The sequence below is a fragment of the Schistocerca gregaria genome, chromosome 7 (genome assembly GCF_023897955.1).
Source record: "Schistocerca gregaria isolate iqSchGreg1 chromosome 7, iqSchGreg1.2, whole genome shotgun sequence".
In the NCBI taxonomy this organism is placed as follows: Eukaryota; Metazoa; Arthropoda; class Insecta; order Orthoptera; family Acrididae; genus Schistocerca; species Schistocerca gregaria.
In genome coordinates this window covers 497,729,153-497,750,654 of record NC_064926.1, presented here as the reverse complement: position 1 = coordinate 497,750,654, position 21,502 = coordinate 497,729,153, and the positions used below count along the sequence as shown (strand labels likewise).

The window sequence follows — 21,502 nt, the reverse complement described above, 5'->3', positions numbered from 1 at the left end:
AAGGACCTGGAGACACAAACATCAGCTGCAGCTAATGCCAGCCTCAGCTCTTAGTCCCCACTGCAGCAGAGGACACAGCAGCACCACTCATCGAAATGGACAGAAAAGATTTAGCTGCATTGCCCGCCCACATTTCCCCTATAACAGTACCATCATCATGGCACCAAAGGAACACTTTCAGCCCTATGCAGTAAGTAATGAAGGAAGGGATGCTACGTCTGCCATCTGACAGTGAGATTAATACCCAGCAACATTCACTATCAATCATTCCAATGAGAGGTACCAGCGTGTCGTCAAATGAACCCAGCCGCTGACATCGAGACAGAGGTAAAACCCAGGTACCTAACCACTGCAAGACACCTTGACTCCTCTTTTGCTAAAGACTTTACCTTGTTTACACCATACTTTCACGACACGGCTGTTCACTTCATTTCAACTGGATTATGTTTTGGACAGCTGTTCTACAAATTACTTAAGGACTTGTCTGAACTTGAACCATCTGGATTGTTCTCTTGGTGCATTCTCCAATTTGCAACAACCCAGCATGGTCTGGAATTGCAAACTATCAAGTAATTACAGTGCATATTTCCTGGGTAATAAAGAGTATGTTTTATCACAGCAAGTGTAATAGTGAACATTCTCAGTGTGCTAGTCGGGTAAGTTCTCTATAAAAAAAACTGAGCTTTTGACACTATCTATAAATTTCACAATTAAAGGTTTCGGCCCTTGGCCTTTGTCAACAATAGAGGCGTGCACGCGCACTACACTGCAGTCTCAGGCAACTGAAAGCACATTGTAAACAGTAGCGCCAGTGCATGATGCGAGTGGCGACTAGGTGGGGGTAAGGAGGCCGTGGCGGGGAGGGGGAGGGACAGTATGGTGGGGGTGGCGGACAGTGAAGTGTTGCAGGTTAGACTGAGGGCAGGGGAGATGTGGGAAAGGGGGGGGGGGGGGGGGCAGAAAAGGAGAGAAATAAAAGACTGGGTGTGGTGGTGGAATGATGGCTGTGTAGTGGTGGAATGGAAACAGGGAAGAGGTTGGATGGGTGAGGACAGTGACTCACCCATTCAACCCCTTGCCTGTTCCCATTCCACCACAACACAGCTGTCATTTCACTACCACACCCAGTCTTTTTAATTTCTCTCCCTTTCCACTACTCCCTCCCCCCCTGCTCCCCTCCGTCTAACCTGCAGCACTTCACTCTCTACCACCCCCTCCATACTATCCCTCCCCTCCCCACCCCAGCCACCTCATTATCCCCAACGTGTCGCCACTCCCATCATGCACTGGTGCTACTACTCACCGTGTGGTTTCAGATGCTGAGACTGCAGATGTGTGTGCAAGTTGCATTTGCGTGTGTGCGTGCGCATTGTTGACAAAGCCCACTGGCCGAAAGCTTTAACTGCGACTCAGCATCTCCACTATATGGTGAGTAGAAACTTTCCTTCTCATAATATTGTTACATTCCATCCTGGATTTTCCATTGTTTGATATCCATAATTTTATTTGTTAGTAATGCAGCCGACTACCAGATTTACTTAGTTTTTTCTTTAATAAAGCACATTTAGATTCATTTACAGACTCATTCCTTAACACACTTTTGAGGACAGTGAAACCGTTTTAAAGTCTTTCAGGGCAAAGCATATTGGTGTATTAATAAATTTACGTTAGACTCTTAATTAACTCCCCTTTTTTGAGCTCAAAAGTAATAACAAGAATTGCACAAATTTCCCAGTAAATGACAGCAACATGATAACTTTATCATCACAGTTTGTGTCAATATTAACCTTTCAACTCTGGTGAGCAAAATGTGGTAGATGTATCTTGGGTGCTACAGCATCACACTGCTTTTGAAGCCCCCAGGCGGAGATTATTTTGGATATGTTTGGCATTTCCCATCACACCTTTTTATTACAGAATTTGGGCAGGCACTGACAGAGTTTGTAGCATTTCGTTACGCTACTTCTGTTCATGTGTGATGTGTTTTAATCAAAGAGATAAACAAACATATTTACAACTATGATATATATTTTCATAAAACATAACATAAAGTAGATTATTTACTACTGATTTGTTCATTCTGTTATATTTTAGGACACAAAGAAGTAAAGAGAGTTTAACTTCATTCTTAACAACAGAGCTTTACTCGAGACACCATCTCTTGGGTATTTGAGATGCTATTTGTTATGGATTTCAGATCTGCTGGGTTTATAGCAAAGTATTCAGTATGGTGAGAGTCCACCAATAGTGCTGACAGCAAAGTGATGGTGAAGTAACATACTGTAAGTTGAAAAACCGTGTGTCAAGTGTAGCACAGGTCTGTCAATAATGCTGTAATTAAAATGTTGCAGGAGTCTGGCACAATTAAGCAATAATGAAGTATGAATCTCAAAATATCAACAGCACTTGACTGCACTTGCACCACACCATGTGTCATGTGTCACTTCTGTGGCAGTCAAGGGCATAGCACTACAACCAGTCACTATAGCCAAAGGATTAAAGAACCATGTCAGAAGTAGTGCAATAACTTCAGCTGTAAAAATCAATGAAGCATACCTCTGTCCATCTCCCTGGGATGAGAGTAACAACCATCAAGTTTGACATAATCAACATTCCAGTCAGCAAATGTTTGTGCATCAGTTTCCAAGTAACCCAAAATTCCAGGATAGCCTGCACAAGTATAATTTCCATAGTCCTCATAGATGCCGAATTTGAGGCCTTTTGAATGTATCTGCAACAAAAAGAGCATTTCAGTATAAATACAAATCATACATAAACCACAGTGATGATAGATTGGAATCCATACTATAAAAGTAGATATACGAGCTTCATTTAATAAGTACAGTAAGTTTCCATGAAAGAATACAGCATTTTTGATGCGTCTTCATGGTTGGTAAGCTTCATTATTTCAAGGATCGTATAACGAATTGCGATGATGCACAGTGTACGGTTCAATGTTGACAACCACCTGAATTGGTCATTGTGTCAACTGCGATTGAAAATGGAGAAAAAACAAGTTTTGTGCTGTTATTAAACATTTTCATTTGAAGGGCTGGACTGCTGTGCAAATCAAAACAGAACTGGATGAAGTTAATGTGAACTCTGCACCATCATTGCACATTTGCTTTTGGATTAATGAGTTTAAACATCGTTGGATAAGCACCAACAATGAAGTACGCTCAGGCTGCCCAATTGAGGACACCACAAAGGAAACCATTGACAAAAATCTATGATATGGTAATGCAAGAGTGCCAAATAAAAGTTCATGAGGTTGCTGAGACTGTAGGCATCTAAACTGAGCACGTGCATAATATACTGCACGAGAACTAGCTACAAAGAATCTATGTGCGAGGTGGGTACCGCCATTGCTCAGCTGACCAAAAGCACATCCGAAAAAACATTTCAACACAATATCTGGTGATTTTTAATTGCAATGCCCATGACTTCTTGCACTGATTTGTGACTGTTGATGAAGCCTGGCTCCATCTTTATGCATCAGAGTCAAAACAGCAGTCAAGACAACTGACAAAAGGCTGCTGAAAGTGCACCAAAGAAGGCAAAGACCATTTTGTCTCCTGGTAAGGTTATGGCCACTGTTTTTTGGGCATCCAGATGAATAATCCTCATAGATTACTTTTGAGAAGCAGAACCATAGCTGGATCCCATTATGATCCATTATTGTATCATTTCAAACTTGCTGAAAATATACCAAGGCTACTATGCAAAAATGTGCTCTTTCGCCAGGCTAAAGCACCATCCCACACACCAGTGATGAAAATGGAAAAAGTGCATGAACTGGGCTTCGAATTGATTCCTCATCTAGCCTATACACCAGACTTCGCCCAAAGTGACTTCTTTCTTGTTCCTAACTTGAAACTCTGGCTTGCTGCAAAGAAATTTTCATCAAATGAGGAACTGACAGTCTGACAGAAAATATCTTTCTGGTGGTATGAAAAAGCTGGAGGATAGCTGGTTCAAATATATATCCCACAATGAAAACTACGTCCAAAGATAGGGTGAGTTGATTATGAAAAACAGATTTTTTCTTGCTGTTTTACCAGGCTCTCCAAACTAGCCTTGTATGTATGTATGTGTGTATGTGTAACGAGCAATAAAATGAAAATCAAACCCTCCACAATGGTGCCATGGAATAGTTCCATTCAAAAGTAGCCACCACATGCTTTAAGACATTTAACCCACTGGAAGAAGAGAAAATCAATTCTTGTTTTGTAGAACATGGACAGATGTTGAAGGCTCCACAACTGCACCCACTCCTGCACTTGTTGGTCTGACTGAAACTGACATCCACACCTGTCTTCCTTCAGCTCGACAAACATGTGAATTCACACTGTGAAACATCCAGGGTATACAGAGGATGTTGCAGTGCTTTCCGACCAAATTGCTGAAGTGTAGCTTCATCCAATTGGCAGTGTGGGGCAGGCCTTATTGTGCAGCAGGATAATTCCGTGCACCCGTATTTCTGGGCTTTTTCTTTCTGACTTTGCAAAGTGTCTTCATAGCATTGCACGCTGATTGTGGTTTCACACTTGAGGAACTCACGATTGGAGGGACCCTAAAATTGAAGGAGTAGGTCATCATGACTTTATCAGAACTTATGTGATCAGCTTTGGATTTCTTTCACGAGGAGGATGTGGGATGTTTCCACTGTTGGCTTTGTCATCTGTCCTATCTGGCTGTAGGGATGCTGTCTGACATAATCATACTTTTGCACGACAATACACCCTCCCAAACTGCCAATCGGATGAAGGCTACACTACAGCAATTTGGTTGAGAGACACTGCAACATTCTCTGTATGGCCCGGATCTTTCACTATGTGATTGTCACCTCTTTGGCCACCTGAAGAAAGAAACACATGGACATCAGTTTCAGTTGGACAAGGAACTGAAAGTGAGTGAGGTTATGGAGCCATCAGCAGCTAACATGTGTTCTATGGAACAGGAATTGACAGTATTATCTTCCAATGGGATAAATGTCTTAACATGTGTATTGATTACTTGTGAATGGAAACATTCCATGATCCCACAGTGGAAGTAGCTCAGTTTTCATTTGACTGCCCCTCAGATGTATTTACGTTCCACACACACCTCCTAAATCACTGGATCAATCTCAACCAAACTTAGTATACATATCACTTACAGTCTGGAAAGAACCACTGTGGGGTAAGAGCCACCTACCTCTCAGAGGGTTGGGAATGGGGATGAAAATGAAGCTTAGCTCATAAGGTGCAAATAGCCAAACTATATTCATCCAGTATTTGTGAATGACAGGACCTACTGACTTGCAACAAATGTGAATCACAATTTCAAGTCTTAATGAGACTTTTTATTGCTCACACACCTCACAAAATGATGAAAGGAAAAAAGTTTAATACTTGCTACATTTTTGATGCTCGTACAGTAAAACTGCCAAATGTTTCAACTGGTCACTTCTCAATTACTAACTCTACTCGCAACAGAATAACGCACAGTATCTATATATGCTGCTGAATGTCCCTGCAAAATAATAATATTATACGATTCACAGTTCAGGAGGTATGTCATCATGAACACTGAGCTGTGAGAAAATGAAATTGAAGGGTGAAATTTGCTAGGGACATAGCTGAAATATGTATACAAATATGTGTGAAATATATGTGACATGGATATGAGGCCAAAAATGTGGGTAACAAGCTCCCCCTCTAAGCTCCTGGAGCAATTTCAAGTAAGTTGATACACATATTACTTACTACTTGGAAAGGAATATTGTGGGGGTAAGAATCAGCAGTCTCCTGTTAGGTGGGGGTGATAACATGGAGAGAGAAAGGAGGAGGAAGAAATGGACAGACAGAGATGCAAAAGGGTGATATGGACACAGATAATGGGGAGAAGGAGGGGTCAGAGAAATGTAGAGGAGGAGATGGACAGAGTGAGGTTGAAGAGGAGGAGAAGGGCAAAGAAATGAATGAGGAGGAGATGGATGAAAAGAAGGGGGAGTGGGAGATGGTCATAGAAGACAAGAATAGATGCTCAGTAATAGGGGAGAGAGGAGCAGATGGACAGAGAGAATAGGTAGGAACAGATGGGCAGGGGGGAGATGGAGTAGACAGGCAGAGAGGGGGTGGAGTAGCAGATGGACAGAGAGAAGGGCAGGAGGAAATGTGCAGAGAGTGGGGATGAAGGAGCTGGGCAGAGAGAGGGGAAGGAGGAGGTGGACAGAGAGGAGGAAGGAGGAGGTGGACAGAGAGAGGAGGAAGGAGGAGGTGGACTAAAAGAACTATAATAAATACACAGCTATTATGTAATAGAAACAAAAACAATTATACTGTTGACACTACAATGAGGCAGTTGGCCGTGAGCACAAACAGATGAGAAATGTCTGCGGGCTGAGGAGAGGAGCAAGGGGAATAAACCACACCTCCCTTTTGCAGGGCTGACAGCCTACTCCCGTCTCATGTGTTTCTGTGTGAACATAACTGAGATTGCCACAGGTACTGCCAATCCCTTTTGGTGTTGTGATAGTAGTACTCGAACCTCATAGTGGACCACAATTAGTCTCTTCACTCATTTCAAAGTAAGAAGAGAAAACAAGCAAAGCATTACCTGAAAAGTGTGTGTGTGTGTGTGTGTGTGTGTGTGTGTGTGTGTGTGTGTGTGTGTAAACGAAAATGATCAGTAGGTAATACAAATAACATTATGACAACACCACCACTTGTGACTCTCAGATTTCTGTGCCAGAAGTCAATGACACGAAAGGGGAAGGAGAAAAGATACCAAGATGTCAAAACTGGTTACTGCAAATGTGTTTATAAGACCTTTGTCCTTCATCCTCATTACAAGTGGGTCCCTCTCATCTTGCCTGAGTCACCTGTTCTTCTTCCTAACCTTTCCCACCCTTTATCTCTTCCTGCCTGATTAAGAAACTAACAGTTCCTACAGCTGGGATAATTTTTTCTATTTTTAAGTGTGCCATCAGTGGTACATAGAATTTCCCTCGCTGATGGTAAGAACTTGCCAGCCATTCTGCCTACTTGTAATTTTATAGTTCCTTCAGGTGAGCTCAATGTGTATATTTTCTATGTCTGGTCCACTGTTGTGAACAACACATCCATTCTCGAGACTAAAAAAAAAAAATATATTAAAAAAAAAAAAACTGTTGGGCTTCTCCTTTACCTTTCAATAAATAGGAGAGCAGCATCACGTCTGCCTTAGGACTGAAGACAATGACAATGTCGACAACAAGTCCAAGATCAGACATCATGTACTGCTGCTGGAAGTGGCCAATGATTTGTTTTGTCTCTATTAAAATACATCTCCATATAGAGAAATGCTATCAGCATTCTATCAAGGCAAATCATTAACTAGTGCACAATTTTAAAAAGACACTCCTGATTTTCTGCCTAATTTTACAGACTAAGACTGAAACCTCCTCATATTTAATTCAATCTATTCTACAATGCCATTACTCAGGAAAGACTTGTTGTATATTTTGCAAAATTATGAGACAGAGATGCTGACCAGTAATGGAAGCAATATTTCAGTACTGCCAATACACACATATAAATGTACAAACACTATCCTTGCTCAAGGCACCAACAGCTATTCCTCACAGAGGAGAGAGGGTTAAGGTGTTCATGGTTACAAAGGAAGGGCAGGCCACTCAGTCTTCTGACATCTGTACACTTGTATGTGTCTATGAGCAGTACTGAAATTTCACTTACTGAAAGCAATTACTGATCAATATTTTTGTCTTGAAATTTTTATTTATTTATTTTTCATGTGCATTTTCTTTCTGTATACTTCGGTAGTTTTTTACTAACACTATTACCATTTTGTTCTATTAAAATAACTAACAATGCTTTATTGGAAAGAGGAACAATACAGGCCAAGGGGACAAAACAACTGTTGTTTGACAATATACTACAAAAAATAATTACCTAAAACCTTAGATATTGTTGCACAGCAGAACAGTATACTTGATGAACCTAGAAACATTTCAAAGACCTCCCCTCGCAACACCATAGGTGAGCAGAGCAGACCGGATCAATAACCAGGTGAAATTCCAATGACAAAGAACCACTGATGGTGCAGCAGCAAACATGGAAGCTGATACCAGAAGGCACTTACAGTCTACGCTCCCACTAGTGCTGTCTGCCTGAATGTCTACACTGCAACTGTTTGTGGACATTGAATGTTTAATATCGTAATTCTGTTTTAATAACAGTCTCTCGGCATCAGACAGGCATCGGCTAACCAATGTCTCTCAGGTAGTCAACCATCGATATCCTAATCTCAATACACACTGTACTATTCTACCTCCAGTGGGCTACAGTATTCTTATTCTACTTTTAAGCATATTAGTAAACAACTATTTTATGGATACATATTTAACTGTTTTCTACTTCAAGAGAAGTAACCAATTCAATTGTTGTTGTTGTTGTTGTCGTCTTCAGTCCTGAGACTGGTATGATGCAGCTCTCCATGCTACTCTATCCTGTGCAAGCAACTTCATCTCTGAGTAACTACTGCAACCTACATCCTTCTGAATCTGCTTAGTGTATTCATCTCTTGGTCTCCCTCTACGATTTTTACCCTCCACGCTGCCCTCCAATACTAAATTGGTGACCCCTTGATGCCTCAGAACTTGTCCTACCAAATGATCCCTTCTTCTTGTCAAGCTGTGCCACAAACTCCTCTTCTCCCCAATCCTATTCAATACCTCCTCATTAGTTATGTGATCTACCCATCTAATCTTCAGCATTCTTCTGTAGCACCACATTTCAAAAGCTTCTATTCTCTTCTTGTCCAAACTATTTATCGTCCATGTTTCACTTCCATACATGGCTACACTCCATACAAATACTTTCAGAAACGACTTTCTGACACTTAAATCTATACTCGATGTTAACAAATTTCTCTTCTTCAGAAACGCTTTCCTTGCCATTGCCAGTCTACCTTTTATATCCTATATACTTTGACCACCATCAGTTATTTTGCTCCCCAAAATAGCAAAACTCCTTTACTACTTTAAGTGTCTCATTTCCTAATCTAATTCCCTCAGCATCACTCGACTTAATTCAACTACATTCCATTATCCTCGTTTTGCTTTTGTTGATGTTCATCTTATATCCTCCTTTCAAGACACTGTCCATTCCATTCAACTGCTCTTCCAAGTCCTTTGCTGTCTCTGACAAAATTACATTGTCATCGGCGAACCTCAAAGTTTTCATTTCTTCTCCATGAATTTTAATACCTACTCCGAATTTTGCTTTGTTTCCTTTACTGCTTGTTCAATATACAGATTGAATAACATCAGGGAGAGGCTACAATCCTGTCTCACTCCCTTCCCAACTACTGCTTCCCTTCCAATTCAATTGGAAGAATTAAAAAGTTAAATCATAAAAATATTTAAGGCAAAAAAGTCTGTCACAAAATAAGCTTCTGGTAAACAAGGCCTTTGTCAAAAACAGGCAAAACACACACACACACACACACACACACACACACACACACACACTCTGTCTTCAGCTGCCAGAGACTATAGTCGTATAGTCGTGTGTGTGTGTGTGTGGGGGGGGGGGGTGTCTATTTTTGACAAAGGCCTTGTTAGCCAAAAGCTTATTTTGTGACAGCCTTTTTGTTGTACCTATCTCCTGCGACCCAGCACCTCCGCTATATGGTGACTAGCAACTATCCTTTTCATAATACTTTTACATTCCATTCTGGATTTTCCATGGTTTGATTAAAGATACAAAAAAAAAAAAAAAATACAAATCCCAATTTGTACTGAAAAAATATGGCATGAGGTCCCCACTGTAGTTGGAGTTCAGAAATAGATTGAACATTGTGGCATCTCATTTAACTAAACACTTAGTTTCAAAACCCTGTATAGTATTGTGCTGTTAGCTTAGCATCTGAACTGTTCGTATTTAGTTTCACATCAAGTCATGTAGCTTCCATCACTTTTCAAAGGGAGCTGCATTGTGATCTGTTTGTTATTTTCTAGGTGGCTGATAGACACTTTTCAACTAGCTTTTGGGCTTTCAACATTGTGTTGTTTGCTGTCTATACAGGGTGTCTGGCGAGGAAAGGTCAATATTTTAAAAAGTGATGGTATAAGTAATTCTGAACAAAAAATTTAGGGAGGTATGGGTATTGAAAGGAACTTTAAATCTGCAAAATTTATGTGCAAAACATGAACGGATATGCAATACAACTGGACCATAACATGATTTTCTTGCAAACAATGCACAGGCACATGCCATGTTTACGTTGAGCAACCTACCACATATTATGGTCACGTGACGTATGTAGTACAATCATCCGTTGTTTCGCATATGTGCCATCTAAGCCGCACTGTGTAATGTACCGGCGACGGATCAGTTAGCTGTGTAGTGTATGGTGTTAAAGGGAGTCAGAACGGATTTTTTTTTTCACATTTTTGGATTTTGATCTTATTATGAAATTTGAAATTTTCTAAACAAAATGATATATGTATCACTTATAAACTCACATGGGAAGTATTTTCTTTATATATATACCAGGTGAAAATGTTAAAATTTTTACATGCGTTACTTCAAGATCTAATAAAATAGATAATTTTTTTGTATAGAAGGCTGTGGATTGCTGTGTTATAAAGGTTAAATTACATGTTTCCATTGGTGGCACTGTTAAAAACAGTATTGTATCGTTTCATAGTATAAACAAGTGTTGTATGTCGAAGTGCTATTGTTTTTCCATAGAAAAGTGACAAATAGATTGGTAAATCTCTCAAAAAGTAAAGTATGATGTCAAAACAAAGAGTTTTTAAGAAACATGGGTTTCATGGTAATAGATTTTCGAATAAAGGGAAACATTTTGTTCAAAACATGGCATGTGAAGTTAAGACAATGAAATACAGGCAACTTGTCAGTATCTAGAGAAACACCTGTTAGTCCTCCAAAGATTAAAATAAAACATTGTGAAACACAGTTTCCTTAAAATGAAAGTGATGTAAATGGTAGGTTAGGTTATATTCTCATAGATTTACACATCCTAATATGGGTGTTAGGTGAATGTGTGTGTTGTAAAATATGTGGAGGGCCAGTTAGTTTTCATGAAGACAGTGAGGTATCAAAGGGACTAGCCAGGAAACTTAGCATTAATTGTGCAGTTGTAAACATACTCATTCAATTTGGAATTCTGATAAGTTTAGAGATAATTATTTTGAAGTAAGTGTTAGGTGGTTTTATGGATTGAGAGCCATTGGTAAAGGACACCCTGCAGCAGAAACAATGTGTGCTGTGATGAATATGCTACGCCCACCTTGTAAAATCAACAGGTATGCAGGATTTACTGGAGCTGCTGTGGAATCTGTTGCATGTGAGTCAACGAAGGGTGCTCCAAATGAAGCTGTTGAAACAAATGATGCTATGACTGACATTCAAGTAGTTTTTGATGGCACTTGGTAGAAGCGTGGCTACAGTTCTAAAAATTGTGTTGCTATGGTGACCAGTGTCGATACTGGAAAGGTAATAGATTTCCAGATTTTAACCAAACATTGTTATAAGTGTAAATCAGGGAACAAAGGGGGGCATATCTGCAACAGAAATTATGAAGGAACAAGTGGTGGCATGGGGGCCTCTGCAGTTATTGAACTTTTTAGTCAATCTATGAACGAAAGGGGAGTGTGTTACAATAAGTTCTTAGGTGACAGAGATGCAAAAGCATATAACAGTGTAGTATTCACATAAGCCTTATGGTGACAAGATTATCACAAAACTGGAATGTGTTGGTAATGTCCAGAAGAGGATGGGCACCAGGTTGAGGAAGTTGAAACAAAGTTTGAGAGACAAGAAACTTTCTGATGGTAAAACCATAAGAGGCAAGCTGACAGATGAAATGATTGATGAACTACAGCAGTATTATGGGATGGTTGTTAGAAATAATGCCGAGGATGTGTTGAAAATGAAGCAGACAATATGGGCTAACTTCTTCCACAGACTGTCAACTGATGAAAAACCAGTACACCACCTTTGCCCCCCCCCCCCCCCCCCCCCCCGAACCTGATTCATAGTGCAATTACCACAATGCCCAGTGCAAGAGAAGAATACCGCAGGCTCTTTCCAACTCAATGATTACCTGATCGCAGGGTGTTTACCAACGTGTTTATCACTTTGCATGCAACAGGCTCTCTTACAAGCAGAGTGTGCAAGTTAACAAACTTTGCAAGAGCAGGAAGAAATTACTGCAAGTGTTGAGCGAAGTCCCAGTACGAGCATACGAAGAATGTCACTGCGTATGAATGTCCCACAGACAAGCGTATGGGAAACACTACATGCGGAAACCCTGTATCCATTTCACATATAGCGTGTCCAAAATCTCCACATTGGCGACTATGCCCAATGACTTCAATTCTGTCACTGGGTAATTGAGAATAGTCATTTGCTTCCATACATGCTATTCACTTACGAAGCCCAGTTTTCACGACATGGAAAAACAGCACACACAATAACCATCGATTGTGATGGGAAAATACACATGATTCAGTGGGTATCAATTTCCAAGTTCGCTCTGTCATAAATGTTTGTGCGGCATGATCAGTAACCTTTTGATAGGTCCATTTATTATCTATCAGTGATTGATGGGAGAGAGGTACCTGCATTTTTTTGAAAAATTCATTTGTGGAACTACTGGAAGACGTTTCTTTAGCCAAGTGAACTGGAATGTAGTTTCAGCACGACTGTGCCCCTACACATGTTAACTTACGTGTGACGAACTGTCTCAACTGCACCTATACTTATTGCTTGATTGGCCATGGTGGTGCTATTAACTGGCCTCCAAGGTCACCTGACCTTACACCTTTAGATTTCTGTTTATGGGTTTGGATGAAATCAGAGGTGCACAAAGTGAAGGTAAATACACGAGATGAACTGCTTTGTCGCATCAATGACCTGCTTAATTGATTAGGAACCAATCACAGGCAATTGAACAAACAACACAACCTGTTATTGCTAGAGTGCAAAAGTGCATTGACGTTCATGGTGGGATATTCAAAGCTGTTCTGTGAACTGTACAACATCTGTATGACAAGTATTAAAGCCGTTTGTAAAAGATGTGGTACATCTTTTTCAACTGAATACATGTAACATGCATGTTGCAATGCAGTATGTACTAAATGCAAAGTAAATAAACATTATGAAAAAAAGGTGTAACGTAACTACTTCTCTGTAACATTGTTTTGAAGAAAATCACATTACAGTCCAGCCATGTTGCATATAAGTTCGCACTGTGCACACCAATTTTGCAGAATTAAAGTTCCTTTCAATAGCCATACTTCCTTAACGAAGCATTTGTGGACCTATGTTCATATAACATTTTATGTTCAGAATTACTTGTACTATCACTGTGTAAAATATTGACCTTTCCTCCCTAAACACCCTGTATACTATGGCCTCACAAACTCAAGTATTAACTTCAGTTGTGCCTGTACATTTACAAGGCTGTATATACTCCAGTTACAGGATGTTACTGTAAAACTCCTTATAAAGTGAAATGGTTTGGCATGCTGAGACAGTTGTGAAACTGACAGAAAGTTACGAACAATAACAACAGTAAAATATTGAGGTAGTTATGCAGCTGCAGACATGAGTAGATTAAGATTTTACATAAATAATGCAATGAGTCAGTATCTGAAGAAGGCTGCAAATAAAACAGTTTAACTTTGAATAGTGTAGTTATTTTTAATGTGTTTCATCCTCCTGATAATCATTATTTTACACATGTAAAAGTTCTCTATTTTAGAAAGCTGGTCACTTTCTAATATCCCTGCCTTAACTATGAATCACAAAATGCTATAAAGTAAATATTATGAGATATCAACAGTCTGTTACTCACATAAGAAAAGTAACACACACAAATTAAGTTCAAAGGAACAATACAAACAGTGACTCACAGAGCTCATTTTATTTCCAGTTTATGAAAAAAGTTATCAGTAAACACAAGTAAGAAGAAAAAAACATATGACTGGAATCTTTTATCAGTTATTTCATCAGAGTAAATGAGAACTACAAGTAATGTAAGTACAAAAAGATGTCTAAGTTTTCTAGGAAATGATATGCCACTTCTTCATTTGAGTCATAACAAATGAACTGCCAGAAAAGAACTAGACAAAGCAGTTGGTCATAACATCTTAAATTTTAATACTAAATCACAGGCAACTGATGTATCAAATACAAAAGTTGAAACAAAAGAAATCATGCAGAACAGCAGAACAGGTAGAAAGAAAACAGGTGAGAGAATTATGAATGGAATGAGATGGGAAGGAAAGGAAGAATAAAGTAATAGCAGTTTATTACCAAGAAACTATTAAAATGATAAAAACACAGGACATACATATGCTGACGGTAAGGCAGACAGATAATGCAAAGTGCAAAATCAAAAGCAGACAAGCAATATATGTTAGAAGAGCAGAGAGGAGAAATGTCACCAAAAAAATACAGTAGTCAACCCATTGGCATAGAATGATGGAGGTACCCATCATTATGATCGCATGCATTTATGCACAATGACAGATATGGCTGTCACCTTGCAATTGACATGTTGTCCAGTGGATAGGCATGTACTGCCCTACTGATGGTTCTATTTTTAGAATGCTCAACTGCAGCTTAACGGTATAATGCAAAGTTGGCATGTTTTTGTAGATTGAGTAAAGCAACATAGATGATACATACGAGATCCAAGCCAAAAGAATATGTTATATCTTGAAGAAAGTGATTTGAGTGACGATGATGAAATAGATTCTGAACACAGTGACAGCAGTCGTCGTGTTGACAAGGAAGATTTTTTTTCCTCGACAAGCAAGATGCTGTAGCAGAGCCGGCAACAGGTATATCGACAGTTACTGATAAGTGGAACTGGGATAATGTTTTCAATGATCCTTACATTATCAAAAGTAACACTGGAGGCAAGATAGATTTAACTATTCACTCGTCCTGTTTTTGACACTACAGCTCTGGGAGTCAGTGGTCTAGGAAACAAATTTATTTGCTACTGAAATGTGCACAGAAACAACTGTACATGCGGAACAGGTAAGAATGGTTGACAAAGCACACTGGTTTCCTGTGGCAGAAATGAGATGAAGGCCCATTCTGCACTCTGCATTCATATGTCCCATACAAAGAAATCTTTTGTACAAGATAATTGGTCGAAGAAAAAAATAATACAAACTCCTATTTTTGGTAAAACTATGCCTTTTAGGAGATTCAAAGCCATTTCAAGGTGCTTTATTTCGCTACTGATTCTGTAGATACACAGTGTGACAAACTGAGGAAGGTCAGATCAGATATTACTCTTCTTCTTGACAAGCTTCAGAGGGTGTACAAGCCTGGATTTTATTTATTTATTTATTTTTTTTTGTATCGATGAGAGTTTGATGAAGTTCAGGGGTAGATTGACATATGTACTCTACAACCCTTCAAAGAGGGGAAGATCTGATTTGAAAATATATAAAATCTGCTCATCTGACAATGGATACTGTTACTTAAAATTTATACAGGTCTTGAGCGAGAAAGTTGTTCTGGATTTGTGTGAGACTTTACTGGAAGAATGGAGAACAATATATATGGATAATTGGTATAGTTCACCCAGCTTGTTTCTACAGCTATTGGAGAGGAAGACCTACACAGTTGGAACTATTAGATCAAACAGGAAGAACATGCCAACACAGTTCAATAACTCAAACTCAATGCTGAAAAAAGGCAAACTGACTTTTGCATCTGTGAAAAAATAGACTAAGCTGAAACCTAACTGCATCAGCAATTACAACAAAGGAATGGGTGGAGTCAATGCACACGATCAACGCTTAGCATCATATCCTCTTCTGAGAAGATGTGTTAAGGGATATTTAAAGAAAATAATAATAATAATAATAAATAAACGATGCAATTCATGTATGGTACACTACATGATAACTCCAGTAAAACAACGATGTTCACAGAGTTTTCATCACAATCTGGCTGAAAAACATTTGACTTCCGAGTTACAGGATTCGTGGATGCCCAAGTAAAGGCTAAGGAACAAATCCATTAAGACTACCAGAAAGGTACTGCGAGCATTCTCCCACAAAAATAACCCCAACTGACAAAAAAGCAGCACTGTCCAGAAGATGTAAGATCTGTTACAACAGAGGATAGCATGGAGAAACCTGCTTTGATTGTGACGAGTGCAAGTTGGTTGGATGGTTTAAAAGAGAGGGGGCAGGAGGGGGGGGGGGAGACTGCTAGGTCATTGGTCCCCCATTCTGATTAAAATAATTTCACAAGGGTAGGAGTAAAATAACTGAGATATACAAAACACAGCTGGCAGAAAGGTGAAACCACAAGAATGACAGAAGGGCAACAAACACTAAAATGGGCAAATTGGACAAGAAAACCACAGAGAGAAGCAAGAAACATGTAGAGGAGATCAAAACAAGAGAGCAGATTACCATGGCTGGCTGACCATGAGAATAAAAAGGAGAAGCTAGCCACTCTGTAACACATTAAAAACCCCCACCCTAAAAGCACTAGGGTGGAGGACAAGCATTCAAACTTAGATCAAATGGTAAAACCCATTCTCACAAATAAAACACGAAACTAAAGCTGCTGTTGAGGCACAGTCACTCAACACTGAAGGTAGGGTGCTGGGAAAGTTAAAAGTCCACCGCAGAGTGACTACAAGGGGGCAGTCCAGCAAGAGGTGGACGACTGTCATGTGTGAGGCACAGCGACACCGAAGTGGGTCCTCAAGACAGAGGACGTTAGTCACTGTAGTGTTTCCTTTTTTTGGAGTTCTGCCGTGAAAATATAAAAATAGAAAATCTGATTGGGTTTTGAATTTTGGTAGAATAAGTTACGGATAAGGCGGACTTCGTATTACTGGTTGAGATCGTGCTGTAATTTGACCGTGTATGGCAGACCGGGTCGGCAACACTACAAAAAGCGACTGTACGGAAATAGCATCAGATACTAATTGAAATTTACATTATAATCTTGCTGGAAATGCAGTACTAATTACAATATAGTCTTCATGGCTGTCCTCCTAATTTCTCTTGTAGGATCACCCATCTTTCACTTTTCTCCATCTATTGAAAACTTCTTCAAGTTGTCACTGTCATGATCAATTTACAAATTTGGCGATAACCACCTCGAATCACTACTGAAACAACCTCGCTTTGTAATATAATTTTAATTTCCACCCAAAAGCACATTCAACACAGCGCCGAAAAATACACGTCTTTCATATGAAGACGAGAGAGAGAGAGAGAGAGAGAGAGAGAGAGAGAGAGAGAGAGAGAGATCAATTAGTTGTTAAAAACAAACACTTACGCAAAAGTAAAAAAAAAAAGGAACAAAATTATTTATAAAAATCGGTCGCTGGCACAGCGGTCTTCTGTGTGTGCGATCGTGAATTATATCTTTGTATTGGCGGAGGTGTGGTAGTTGAAGTACCATTACATCACGTATGGCCAATGTGGAGCCAGCAGAGGACAACTGATTCCCTGTGATCGGACTGCATGGAAGACTTCCACACATTAATAGTCTCCTTAATGACACGCAGTTTGTTGTGCGTACTGTCAGACCATTCCATCTCCCAAAGCCAAAAAACTCTGCGGCATAAGACAGAACGCATGTCAGTTTCAGAGATGCCCTTCTCCAGAAGCGGTTTCTGCGTAGCCTGTCGGCACGTTCATTGCCTGGAATTCAGACGTGTCCTGGGATCCACACAAACACCACTGAACAATGGGACCATTCCAGGGCATAGATGGACTCCTGAATGGGCGCAACCAAAGGATGGTGATGGTGGCACTGGTCGATAGCTTGTAGGCTGCTCAAGGAGTCAGTGCACAGGACAAATGACTCACCGGGGCATGAGCGGATGTGCTCAAGAGCACAAGATATGGTCGTCAGCTCTGCAGTAAAAACATTGCAGCCATCTAGCAAGGAGTGCTGTTTAGTATGTCCTCCATGAACATAAGCAAAGCCTATGTGACCACCAGCCATCAGTGTACACCACTTCATGGCCCCGGTACATGTCGAGAATTGAGAGGAAGTGATAGTGGAGAGCCGCACGGTTAACGGATTCCTTAGGGCCATGCGAAAGATCCAGAAGAATCTGTGGCCTAGGTGTACACCATGGAGGTGTACGTGAACGGACCTCGAGGAGAGGTGGTAGCAGAAAGGACTCCAGTTCAGACAGAAGGGACCGGACACAAGCCGCAAACGTAAGCCCTGACCTGGGCCGCCAATGTGGGAGATGAACCGCCATGGTTGGGAAAAGGAGACAGTAATTCAGATGCGCAGGAGAACTATGAATGTGTGCAACGTAATTGCTTGAGCTTCAATGGAGGGATTCCGGCCTCCACCAAGACACTGGTCACCGAACTTGTTCTAAAAGCTCCCATCGCTAGGTGAATGCCACAGTAGTGCACTGGTCAAGTAAACGCAATGCTAAGGATGCCGCCAAACCGTAAACCAGACTCCCACAATCAAGGAGGGATTGAACAAGGGCTCTGTAAAGCTGCAGCAGCGTAGAGCAATCTGCACCCCAGTTGGTGTTGCTCAGGCAGCGGAGGGCATTGAAAACCAGTTCTAAGAATCAACGTGTCTCCACTACAGTAAAGTTCTGGTTCTGGATGAATGGTGTGACACCAACAGAAATGCATGACACACGACTTCGCAGCTGAAAACTGGAAGCCGTGGGTTAGAGCCCATTACTGCACCTTGTGAATGGCTTGCTGTAGGTGCCGCTCAGCAACGCCAGTACTGGAGGAGCAGTACGAAATGCAGAAGTCAACCACATACAGAGAAGGTGAGACCGACTGCCTTACAGCTGCTGCTAGGCTGTTAATAGCCATTAAAAATGGAGACACTCAATACGGAGCCCTACGGAATGCCAATCTTCTGAATGGACACGGAAAATACAGAGTGACAGGAAGTTTGGCTTAAAATTTGTGAGCGGGTCCCAGGGACTTATACAATGTGGCAAGGATAGGATGTCAGCAGGTCATGTCATATGCTTTATGTAAGTCAAAAAAAGATGGCAACCAGATGTTGGCGTCTGGGAAAGGATGTTCGGGTGGCAGACTCGAGAGACACAAGATTATTATGGTAGAGCGACCCTCATAGAAGCTGTCCTGACATGTAGCCAGTAGGTCGCATGACTACAGGACCCAACCCAACCACCAACACACCATATGTTCCAGCAGCTTACAATGGAAGTTGGTGAGGCTGATGGACTGGTAGCTATCCACATCAAGTGGGTTTTGACCAGGTTTGAGCACCGGAATGGTGCTCTCCCACCATTACGATGGAAAGACGCCATCGCACCAGATCCGGTTGAAGACGACGAGGAGATGTCGCTTGTAGTCAGACAAGATATGTTTAATCATCTGACTGTGGATCCAATCCAGCGCAGGAGCTGTGTCAGGGCAATGTGCAAGGGCACTGAGGAACTCCCACTCTGTAAATAGGGCGATATAGGGTTCTCTGTGGCGTGTAGTGAACGAGAGGACTTCCCTTTTCAACTGCCGTTTGAGCGCACGAAAGGCTAGGGGGTTAGATCTCTGTTGCAGAGGCTCGAGCATAGTACTCAGCAAAGTGCTCGGCAATCATGTCTACATCGGTAGATAACACACCACTGATGTTAATACCAGGGACACCTGTTGGGGTCTGGTACCGAAAAAGACATCTGATCTTCATCCAGACTTGGGAAGGTGGCGTACAGCACCCAATGGCCGACACGCACGTCTCCCAACACTCCTGTTTCCATCGTTTTATACACTGGCGAACGTGGGCATGGAGCCGCTTTAAAAGCTATTAGGTGCTCTAGGGAAGGGTACTGCTTATGTTGCTGTAGAGCTCGCCAACGCTCTTTAATTGCCTCAGTGGCTTCCAGTGCCCACTGAGAGACTGTCTTTTGCCAGGGGCACCCTAAAGAACGAGGGACAGTGTTTTCAGCCACAGAAATGATTGTTGTAGTGACCTGCTCAATGACAACATCGATGGAGCCATGTGGGGGAGATTCAGCGGTGACAGCAGAGGTGAAGGCTTCCCAGTCTGTCTTGTTTAAAGCCCAACTGGGTAGGCATCCATGGGCATGACGCCAGGGGAGTGTCAAGAAGATGGGGCAGAGGTCACTACTACACAGATCATCACGTGCTCTCCGGTGGATAGATGGGAGAAGGCCAGGACTGCAAACCAAGATATCAATGGCTGAATATGTGCCATGTGCCACACTGAAATGTGTGGGGGCACCTGTATTTAAGAGGCAGAGGTCGAGTTGTGACAGTAAATTTTTGACCTCCCTACCTCGGCCAGTAAGCAGGGCATCACCCCACAAGGGGTTATGCGCGTTAAACCTCCGAAAAGTAGGAAAGTTTTAGGGAGCTGATCGATCAGTGTAGCCAATATGTGCAGGGGTACTGCACCATCTGGAGGATGAGCAAGATCTAGGTCCTCAGCAGATGCCATAATCTCTAACTCATCCTCAGACACAGAGCTTGTAGGTAGTGGTGGTGTGGGTACCACCACAGTGCCTTGGTTCTTTGGAATCTTTTTAGTTTTAGGTTTCTCTCGCTGCTCCTTAGGTTTGTCCAGCTGGGAGGGCTTCACTGATTCAGTCTCAGCGACTGAGGAAGACCGTGAAGCCCTACGACCAGCTACCTGTGGTTGCTTCAGCCACTGGCAGGTGTCAGCTTTGCTACTGGTAGGAATCTGGGAAGGGAGTGACCCAAGGGATTCCTTCCTGGCGAGAGGAGTCAAAGAAGACATTGGGGGAGGGATATAAGGCTTTATGTCACAGCAGTAGACCATCACCTTGATCTTCTCAGGTAATGTGTCACCCTCGAAGGCCAAGACAAAGGCACCGGTGGCAACATGATTGTCCCTTAGACCCTAGTGGATGCGTCGGAGGAAATGGACATCTCACTGCTCTAAATTGGTGCCCAGCTCATCGTCAGACTGAGAAAGAAGATCCCTGTGAAATATGATACCCTGGACCATATTTAAGCTCTTATGGAGCGTGATGGAAACAGAAACATCCCCCAGCTTTAGAATTGGAAGGAGAATCAGCATTGGTTGTACTTTTTTGTTTTATTGTCCGCAAAATTGATTTTCGGTCACTTAGTGACCATCCTCATTGCTGTATATTACAGCACTGAGGATGGTCACTAAGTGACCAAAAATCAATTTTGCAGACAATAAAACAAAAAAATACAACCAATGCTGATTCTCCTTCCAATTCTATCCACTATTTGGTCGTAGTGCACAGAACACTCCATGGAGTCGCCAATCAATCCCCCAGCTTGTCACAGGTGAGTAGTGCCCGTGACTGGGCAGAGTATGCCGTTTTGATCAAGACTGACCCTGAGCGCATTTTGGACAAGCCCTCCTCTTCCCCAAACTAGTCCTCTAAATGCTCCACAAAAAACTGAGGTTTCACTGACAAGAGAGATTTCCCCATCACCTCTTGTACATACGAGGTACCG

General features: G+C 41.4%; 1 protein-coding gene across 4 annotated transcripts in view; it reads right to left on the bottom strand.

The window, feature by feature from the left end:
- Positions 1 to 21,502, bottom strand: part of LOC126281182 (alpha-N-acetylgalactosaminidase) — a 123,287-nt gene that overhangs the window by 33,822 nt on the left and 67,963 nt on the right. For all 4 annotated transcript variants that reach the window (XM_049979882.1, XM_049979880.1, XM_049979881.1 and 1 more), the window contains one exon: positions 2,557 to 2,731. In XM_049979882.1, coding sequence (XP_049835839.1) covers positions 2,557 to 2,731 — 175 coding nt within the window. The remainder of the gene's footprint in view (positions 1 to 2,556; positions 2,732 to 21,502) is intronic.